General features: G+C 40.6%; 1 protein-coding gene across 1 annotated transcript; it reads right to left on the reverse strand.

Annotated features, from left to right (window-relative positions):
* Positions 1-601: 601 nt before the first annotated feature.
* Positions 602-9,546, reverse strand: LOC128918521 (NF-kappa-B inhibitor zeta-like). The gene is made up of 11 exons (XM_054222810.1): positions 9,306-9,546; positions 6,629-6,750; positions 6,058-6,106; positions 5,624-5,667; positions 4,826-5,484; positions 3,130-3,235; positions 2,703-2,849; positions 2,431-2,491; positions 2,028-2,194; positions 1,835-1,945; positions 602-727 (listed from the first exon to the last, which is right to left on the reverse strand). Exons 1-11 carry the CDS (start codon positions 9,544-9,546, stop codon positions 602-604), a joined length of 1,833 nt encoding a protein of 610 aa, XP_054078785.1.
* Positions 9,547-10,192: the final 646 nt, after the last annotated feature.

The raw sequence follows: 10,192 nt of genomic DNA on the forward strand, positions 1-10,192 counted from the left end.
AACTCAAATGGACGTCAAAAGAGAAGTACAAGCACTCAGCTTTGTGAGAAAATTAAGACCTATTCCTTTACTGGGGTATCTAACACTGAATGCCTAATACTGTTGAAACCTGGCTCGAGGGTTTCCCCATTGATTAGTTTACTCTTTAATTCTGGGTACTGAGGAGGTATTTTCAACAGTCAGTTCAAGCTGTAATACATTTGAAGACTATTACTGTCTGTTCTCTGTTTATTCTTCAGCAGCAGTTGCAGCACGTGGACCATGAGATGCAGATAATGAGCCTTATCAGCATTTCCCTGGAAGGCAATAAACCAACAAATATTCAGCTCAATCTACATGCTAAGTGTTCCTTCTAATGCCGCATATTTATGGTCCTGTTTTCTACTTGGTTTTGGATAAGTAAAGAGTTTTGCAAGCAAAAGAGATTCTGTGCAGAACTCTGGAGTTAATCCAAAGTCTGTTATAAGTCACTGGGCATCTTTTCCATCAGTTCCACATGAACTGATTGATTGTTATGTAGCAATGCAGGGAAGGTACCGGAGCTAGGCACTACGTTACAGCTGTTGAGTTACAAAGACCACAACTAGGTAAAATCAATTTCCTACCACAAAATACCTTTAAGAATGACGTCAAAGAGATCCGAAGATGACATGGAAAAAAGTTCAGAAGAGTTATTTGGTGACAATGGATTGGGCATTCTTCTTGGAGCATCCAGCAAACTGTACCTCTATAGAGATGAAGAAACCAGAATAGTAAACTTACAGCATTAACAGTGATGCAGGTTTTGTGTCAAAAACGTGTACTGGTTCTGACACACGAAGTCTAGATTCTTCCCTTTACCATAAGATTAGAGAGGGTGGCATGTTTAATAGTTCAGTCAATAATGAGCTGGAAGGAAGTTATTTTTTTCTGCTGTGTTTTATCTCCTACAGAGCATAATTGTTAAGAAGATAGGTTCCAAAATGCGACTTTAATTCTGTATTTCTAATTGAAATTTTATTATATTCTCAGTTTTTGTACATGTACGCTGGTGGTAACTCCCACCTGACAGGGTCAAAAAAGACCTGAGAAAGGTAAAAGGGCTGTCACTTTTAAGCACTGAATATTTGCTTAGTCTTGGACAAGAATACTGGAATCTGTTGCGGATATTGCATTGTTTCAACAGAGCAGAATTTCACCCTAGAAACCTAGTCCTCTGTTAAGCACACAAGCATCTGCTTTTCAGTGTTGGTGTCTTGTCCTGCACCAAAAATTTAGCAAGAGATGCTGATACCCACTGGATAATCTGGTTATCTTTTGGCCCAGTAATGCAGATTTGGGGTAGTTTTGGTGTTGAATGTGTGTGCTAAGGGACAGAGCAGATGAGCTCTTTCCCTTTTAAGAAGCTGCTGAAGATAACTGAATATAGCCATTATATTGCAGTACTTGGGCCTTGTAGCATTCTTTTATCAGCAGAGGAAGAATTCTCCTGGTGTTGCTTCTGAGATGCCCTTCTCTGGCTTGGTGTGGTGTAAAATGTTGGAAATGAAGGCATTGTTGGAGGAGTTTGGATTGGGGACAGGTGTGAGCAATTAAGCTGGCAGCACCTGCATGCAACTGGACTCCTGTAAATTACAGCAAATATAGCAGTCCCTAGTGCTGGGATGGGACCAAGTGTGGTAAGAGCTTGTACAGTGCTTTTTCCCTGAAAAGGGGATTTTCTGCCCTGTGCAAGATAGGGCAAGGCTGGCAGCATCATCTATTGTGTTTACAAGGTGGTACAGCTTGTATTATTGTATTTGGTTTCTTGGGTACAAATGCTAGAGCCTGTGTAAAAGTAGCTATAGATAGTTACCTCTTGAAGAATGTTCTGTCCCGTAGGTTTATGAGTCTGAAGCAAGCACATGAGTTCTGTGTTCTCCTCAATTTTTAAATAGGTAGTGGTAATTTGACATGAATTTAGTACCTGCAAATGACAGCGAAACCTGTGATTGCAAAAGAATAAGAAAACGTAGGGCCACAGTAAACAGCCTGCTGCTGGTCCTCACCTGCAACTCAGGCTTTCCTCCCATTTGTAATAAGCAGTTAATTCCCTCAAGAATTTGATCTTTGCGTAGTCTGAGAAACCTTCCCATGTCAGTATCGATGTCAGTTTTCTGAGATTCCGTAACCAAGACAGTGTGGGCAAGAGCAGCACAGTGTAGTGGTGTTAAACCTGATCAGAACAGACCACAGAAGTCAAACAAATCCAGTGCTTGAACACCTCACTGGAGTAAACCATCCCACACTTGGCTATTCATAAGGGGATGCCTCTTAAGACTGATTGGCTCTCCTCCTGGATCTTTTATTTTTAAACATGAAATTGAACATTCTTTGGCCTATATAAAATCTGTAGCCTGAAAGTTTTGGAATCTGCACTAAGCATCTACGCAGTTAAGCTTTTCTTCTTACCATAGTTGTCAGTCAGATTCACTTCCAGACACACCCCATTGTTCTTGCAGTTTTTCAAAACCTGAAATGAAGAAGCCTGAGATTAAGTCCTGATTTTTGGCAGTGCCAAAATAACCCCTCTTCCCACAGCTCCATCGTACTTTAACCACATCAGACCAAAGCTAATTTTCAGGTATGGAAAATTCTTGTATATTTTAAACAAAATATCATGCATTTGTTGTCTTTGCTCTACCTTTGCGTGTGTCTTTGTTCAACATAAATGACCAACTTACCTCTAAAACTCTCAAATAGCCATTCTCTGCACACAGATGGAGCGGAGTTTTCCCCAAACCGTCCTGTTCATTGACATTAGCTCCTAGGGATATCAGATCACTCACCATCAGATGTTGGTTCTTTTCTGCAGCCAGATGTAATGCAGTCTAAGAAAAGAAGAACAGGAGAAACTCACTGTGAAAGACAAAAATAGTTTTAAAACAACAACGCTTGTTAGAGAATGAGGTGGGGAGTTGGGACTCTGGGTTCTTTTCCCAGTTGTGTTAGTACTTGCTCTATGCAGAACAGATCCCTGTTCCTATTTTCCCCTCTTGCAAGGACAGTAGCCACACCTTGTCCAAAAGGATGTTTGGTGCTTGGCTGGGGTTTGAAAGATGTTTGCACGTGATAGAAAATTACCCTATTCTTGGCAAGTTAGCATCCTACCCGATTCTCTGCATCCTTCTCATTGATCTTATTTAGGAATGCAAATCTCTGTGCAAGTGCATAAGTCAGAGCTCTTCTTCCCTGAGCAACCGCCTTGTGCAGCAGCCTGGAATAGAACACAGTTTTAAACAATTAGAAGATAAAGCAGTGGTTAAAATACTCAAAAGTAACAGTGAGTATTTTAAAGAATGAAATGTTAAGGTTCACAAATTATGAAATCTTGGGATATTTAAGCATTTGATTTATTTAGTCTCTCTATATTAATAATGGGGGTCCTGATTTTGTCTGACACGATTTCTTGGTCCTTCCTTCTAGCTATTTAAAGCATTCCTCTCCTCTCTTGGAGCTACGCCATGATTCCTTTTTGCTAACAATATCTATTTCCTCCTCCTTTTTTAAAGCGTCCTTCATTACAGGGGAAACAGCGTAAGATACCTAAAAATCGAGTTAAGGGAAACCCTCCTCTTGCACTTAAAAGAAAAGAAGTATTTCCAAACTGCAGTTCAGTCCTGTGGAGGAGGAGAGCTCAATTTCTTCTGTGTATTCAGTCTCATTGAACTACTCAAAATAATACAAGTGTTTCTCCTGAATTTCATCCTGAAAAAGACTTTTTTTTTCTCTTAAATTTGGGCATGTCTTCCTTTCCTTTTGGAGGAAAAATTAATGCAGGCATTGTTTTTATTTATTTACCCTTTGTCTTGTAGCGTGATATCCTTGAAGATGTCTGAATAACTCTGACGCTTACTGCTGTTTCTGTTTGGTTTTTGTCTTTTGGTTGGGGTTTTTTTTGGTGGGTAATTAATATTGCTCACCATTCAGTACAAGTCAGAGTTAGCTTATTTGGTGTGTAGTCCTGCCTTTGTATTGCACTGAAAATCATTATTCTGAATGGAACGTGGTACTTCATGTAAGAGAACAGCGCTGTGTTTAGCTTCCCCTGCATGGGTTATAAATAGTTTAAATTAGGAACAGGATTGTCTATGTGTCACATTGTCTATGTGAATAGGAGTTAATCTCTTTCCCACCACGACTAGGACAGTTTATAAATTATGTCATACTTCATGTCAATCTGATTTGATACCCGCTTCCCCAAACTAGTTGAACTGTATGGAACCTAATAAGAGATTTTAAGTTTTTAAAATAAACAGTTATTTTCTCTATAAGCATGCTATACTATGGAAAATGGGATCAGTAAAACCTTTGCTTTCGTTTCTAACAAAACAGCCACTCCCAGTTCTTTGGAAGTCTATGCTCTAGATTAGCAGCATATGTATGTTTTCAATGTAATCCTCCCACCCATTTTTATTACCAACTAATGATACAAGTAATTATTCTGAGAGCGTCTGCAGCATGGAAAAGATCTTTTTTTTTTTTTTGTAGCAATTACTTGTTTTGCTTGATTTTCATTTTCTTTTGGATACCTACGTATACAACTCAGTCTTTAATATTGTTAACGCTCTGAATTTGTCCTGATGTCAGCCGTAGTTTGGCAATACTACTACAAATATAGAATCTCTCTACTTTTACTATCTGCCTAAAGCTGTGTGTACTGAGGCAAATTTTAGCTTCCCCTTGAGGGAGGAAGCCTTTGCTGCAGGTGTGCCCAAAACTAGCAGTTGAAGTTAAAGCAAAGCCTCAGGACAAGTGATGCCCCAGGAAATAGAAATCAATCTATTTCAATAGAAAAATTGGAGACCTGTTGCCATTTTCATCAGGTGCAAGCAGTTTGTCCGCTGGGATATTTCTCAGTAAACTTTCTTCCCTGTGTAGCTGGAACTGGAAGAAAGAGATGGCAGAGTGATCTTGCTGTGTGAATGAAATTGGGGTAGACTTCAAATGTCCCTCGATGTCTGGAGAGTCTCTATTAGCTTCCAGAAGCACCTCTGAACAGCCTCCTGATGGGTTAGAGTGTGGAGATGTGTTCTGTGAAGAACGCCTCGGGAAATCTTTCTGGGTACTCGTACATGCATCCTGTATCCACCAGCTACTTTCTTTCTCACTTGTCCTTGAGAATATTCCTGGTGAGTTGGACTCTTGTGTGTTTTTCTGATCATCATGAAAAGAAGTCTCTACGTCTCCCCGTAATACTGAGTTGAAATCTTTAAAACAGCAGTACGAACACAACTTGGTTAAGCTGTGGCATCTTTCCTGCAGGCCACCAGCTGCCTGCTTGTTTCCTCCAGTTTCACACCAAGAGGCTTGCAGATCTGAGGAGAAGCCCTGCCAAAAGCCATCTGGCACAGAATGCAGAGACTCCTTCTTCAACTGGCTTTTGTTCAAATCTTCCTGCAGTACCTCCACCAGGATATCAAGGTCCTCTAAGCCTTTTAGCGTTTGCCCAATGCTCTGCTTGCTCTGAAACAGCAACAAAAACGGGGAGGGTGGAAGATGGGGGAGGGAAATCAGACATGAAGTGTCCTGTTCTCACTCAGTGATATAACATGAAATACGCCTGAGGAGGCTGGCAGCACAGAGTTGAAGGTGTTATGCATACCTGTCTAAGCTGTTTCTCTGTATAAGGGTGAACTCTTCTCTTTTCTGTTGGAAAGAAAGGAAGAAATAAGCTATTTGGGGAGGGAGAGCCGACACATAGAGAAGGTATTTGAATCAGAAATTTTTCCACAGATAACACATACATGATGGTGTATGTGTAAAGAAATGTCTAGATGTGGCACTTCAGGGCATGCTCTAGTGGCAGAGATTGTAGGTTGTTTGGTTGGACTCAATGATCTTAAGGGTCCTTTCCAACCATGAAGATTCTGTGATTCTGTGTGATGCACAGCTAGCCTGCTTCTGTAATTTAAGGGGAGCTAGGGACCGGCATGGGTCACTTACCCTGGGAGAGAAGTGATCCAGCTCTTTGTGTACCTAACAGTGATGATTCTACTAGAAAAGGAGGCTCTGTTACTAAGAGAGGAGTTTCCTAACCTGTTTTTCCCGAGGATCCTTTGGTTACCATCTTCATTAATGAGGCTTCCTAAGAGAAAAAACACACCCAACTCAATTTGAGATGCTTGCACATAAGTGAAGGTGAAACAGTGGCAAATATTGTAACATTAACAAAGTAAATTGTGTCCTGTGCTATGTACTTTGCACAGCAGAGACTGTGGGTGAATAAATTTCCATGAGTGGGTAGTTCCTGGCAGTCTGATAATGATCTTTACAACAGACTAGGTATCTGGGAATCTACCAACTACTTGGGTTGTTTTTGCATGTTATTCAGAAATCTGGGTGGCTAGAGCAAAATTGTTATTGGTTCTTGGGCCATCTTTGGCTTGATTGCATAACGTATAGTATCCAGGGCACAAATGGGTTCTCTTGTCACCGTCTTAGAAATATTCCTAGCACAGGCCCTCAGCCTGGTATATTAATTGGGTGGATGGAAGAGGCAGCAGCTGTAGGTGTAACTTCTCCAGAACAGTGGCGGAGTGGGAGTGTGGTGTGTGTGCCCTGGGATGCTACATATCTGGGAAGTAACCTTTCTAAACTCAGTCCTCACCTTGCTGTGAGCTGGGTCCGGGCCTTTGGAAAGCCGAATTTTTCTCAGTAATTCCCGTACTGGCATCTTTACTCTCACACCCATGTAGCGCTTCTGAGGGGGATCAGAGCTAAGTCTGGAGTCTGGAAAAGTCATAACATGATGCTTAAAGTAACATAATCCTCTGAGCTATTATAAAATAGTGGGAGGATGAGGTCACCTTGAGAGACGGCCTGTGATTCTGATATTCATCATCGATTGTGGGAAATGTCCACATCACTCTGCATGTTCTTTAGCTCTGGCCTGCTTCCTGATTAACAATTACTTTAATGTGTTGCTTCTCAGGCTACAGCAGACTGTGCGGCATCACAAAGGGATCTCTTTTCTTAAGAAACAAACCAAAAACAAACCCCAAAGCTGGCTGTGGGATCTTCAGTCTGAGGGCATAAGCAGAGAGCTGAGTTAACCTGCAAATTGCCACATGAAGACCATTGTCAAACTTTAGTGCACAGAGACGGTTTCAGTTTTGAGTGAAGGATGAGGAGAGACTGTCCCAAGGGTCAGTGTGCCACCGAAGTTAGAAAAAGAACAATAGGGGCAGGGTAGCAATGCAGAAGGAAATTTGGATAGATGGTTGGGGAAAAAAATGGAAAAGAAGTTGGATACTTCTGGTTTAGAGCTTTTCAGTGGTGCAGAAATAAATGTACTATCTTGAGACTTGGCCTTGGGCAGTTTTTATTGGTGCCTTTCAGTTCAGGGGTGCCATATTGACTTAGAGCACATAATTGCTTTTGGGGAATATGTCAACACTGTTTAGATTACTGTCCCTGTTAGTCATGTTCTAATTTTCATCTGTTGCAGTAAATCTGTCTTTGCAGTTTCCTGTCCTGTGGCTTGTTACATTGGTATCAGTAGAACAATAAGGAACAGAATTGTTTCAGAAATGAGATACTGGTGCTGTGTCCAGTGTCTTTCTCCAATGGTTCTCGGTGTATTTGGAAGTCAATGTGGTGTGATTTAAGGGGAAGCAATGATTTTCTGTAGTGAAATGAAATAGTTATTTGAGAATATATATATTTGTCCAAACAAGCTTGTGTTCGTCAAAACAAGCTGCTCTGCAATTGTTTGTGTTAGGTCTTCTTGCACCTCGTACTCGAATCCCCAAGTTTGAAAGACTTGCCCAGATTAGGAGCTTAAATGCATTGTTTTTGAAATACCTTTTATGTAACACTGTGTCCCACCCCTGCCCCCCTTCCCTTGAGCATGATCTTCTTCATATAGAATGCATTCAGTAACGGCTATTGTCATTATATGATGATAGCTTTATTGCATTAGTTCAGGGTCTTACTAATTGGTTAGCACATAAAATACACCATATAGAAGGCCACTGTTCCAAAGAAGCCTGAGTGCTGGGAGTCAGTGTGGGCTACTACGAATAAGGAGTCATCCAGCAGCAATGCTTGCTGGAGCAGAGAGGAGCTTCTCTTCATAGCGTGAGGAGTGAAAACAGCACTTGTGATTAAAACACACTTATGATTAAACAATGCAGCAGCCTAAAATGAAATAGGTGTATGCAGCTTGGGCAAGCAGTTCCTATTACAGGAGCAGTAGCGTTAAGTAAAACATGAGGTGCCTGTACCAATATTCCTCCTTAACCAAAATCTGTGTTTGTGCCCTGTAGCAGCTGCTGGAGTCCGGCTGGCTAAGTCCTGTGGAGGAGAACTGCAGGACCTCAACAGACGGTAATGGTGCACCTCCCCAAACTCGGGCTGTCTCAGAGCAGGCAATATTGGCGTGGAAACCAGCCACACAAGATGTGGTTTCTAGTTGTGTGATATTGTTTCTCTTCCCTGCTCCAGGCTATGAGAGACTGACATCCCTTCAGCAGAAGGGTCTTGAATCCCAAGTAGTAAATGGTGCATTTTGAATATATATTGAATTGTCATTTTGTGCTAAGGTTTCTGGTGTTTCTGAATGTTTAACCTATCACTAAATAATTAAAAAATTGGGACCTCAAAAAATATAGTGTATTTCTTAGACTGCTCTAGAAATGGAAATAATTCCTTTTTTAGACTAGTGTTTTGACGATTAATTATTTACTCTTTATAGAGTATTGTAAAGGCCTCTTTAAAAGCTTTATAAAAAAACCCCAAAATTGCTAAGATATTATCTTTCAAGCTATTTACAGTAAAAATGCTGTACGATGGATCAGACCACATGCCCAGATGTATCCCTGAAATTGAAGCACTCCATAAAGGCAATGATTCACCAAACACACTTTCATATGAGTTTTTGTCATTTGTTATGTAATTGTTGTATGTATGTCATTGTTATGTAATGTTATTAACTCTGAGGGTCATATCTATTACCTTACTGTTAGATTTGGAACCAAACTTGCTATTCAGAATGCAAATGAGTAGCAAGATGCTAGAGAGAGGCAGAAATGATAGAATATTGATCATCCTTTACAAAACAATAATTTCTGACTTCACCAGCAGACCACGATAAAATAAAAACAAGATAGGAGTAGGAGAGAACATCTTCAATATTATTGACACAGAAGCTTAATAGGTGCTACTGTTAATACAGCTCTCTGCTAGCACAAAAGGAGTTGCAAGTCATTGTACTTCATTGCTTTGCAAAAGAAGCGTAATAGTGTTGTATAAAATAGAAAATGTGAATAAAGAGTTGATCTTACCAGTGGGAGCAGACATCTCTTGAGGCTTACATGAAGGAGGAGGGTAGATCCTGGGACTCGCAACATTAAATTCAGTTAATCCAGAGTCTGGCAATGATGGGCTCTGTTGAAAATAGCTTTTAGGACTGGCAGTTTCTCCAGGCAGTGGAGACCCCTGGCCTGGACTGTAGCCGCAGATTTCATTTTCACTGATGTTTTGATTCCCCAGTAGCTCAGGACTCATGCAGACTGTTTGCAACATTACTACTGTGTGTGTAGAAAAAGATGAAAAAGAAGAGTGGAGGAAAAAAGCTTATTCAGTTGTGTTTAAATAATAACAATAAAAAAATTCAATCCAGTTTCACATTGAGAACACGGTAATTGTATTTAATTCTCCAGTGTAATTAGCCACTACGAGCTGGGTCCAGCTTCTCTCTTCTCTTTTTAGCAGCACGTTATAGCAGTTGCAGAATAAAGCCAGCCTTGCAATCCGAGCAGTCACTGGAAACAGCTTTTGAGAGTTTCTTGGCTGCAGTTCTCTCTTGCTCTTTGTATTCAGGTATGGCTTGAAGGATGTCAGCCTGGGAAGGCCACACCCTCTTTCCTAACAATCTGCAGCAGCTGATGAAGAAATGACTTTTCCCAAGAAGAGCCTGAGTACAACTTGAAAAATACTTGTCCTCAGGTACAAAACAGGAAAATCAAACTCTCATTGATTTACTGCAAATGGTATGAGTAGGGAAAAGCAACCTCTGACTTAACTAGATTAGTTGACAGGAATGTACAAACAAGTAACTGATCTTGAAGTAAAGGTTTTGTGAATCCTTCTTTTTTTTTGCTTCATCTTCCCTTAAGCATGAAATTTCAGTTAGGGAAAGACATCCCTTACAATCAGCATAGCATTGAAT

Source organism: Rissa tridactyla, chromosome 17 (genome assembly GCF_028500815.1).
Source record: "Rissa tridactyla isolate bRisTri1 chromosome 17, bRisTri1.patW.cur.20221130, whole genome shotgun sequence".
Classification (NCBI taxonomy): Eukaryota; Metazoa; Chordata; class Aves; order Charadriiformes; family Laridae; genus Rissa; species Rissa tridactyla.

Bases quoted from the DNA above. Each gene is read 5' to 3' on its own strand.
- LOC128918521 (XM_054222810.1), bottom strand. From the start codon at position 9,546: ATGTTGCAAACAGTCTGCATGAGTCCTGAGCTACTGGGGAATCAAAAC. The intron at 5,485-5,623 runs GTATGCATAACA...TTGCTGTTTCAG, and splicing joins CAGAGAAACAGCTTAGACAG to AGCAAGCAGAGCATTGGGCA. The intron at 3,236-4,825 runs GTCTCCAATTTT...GTTCTATTCCAG, and splicing joins CCTGATGAAAATGGCAACAG to GCTGCTGCACAAGGCGGTTG.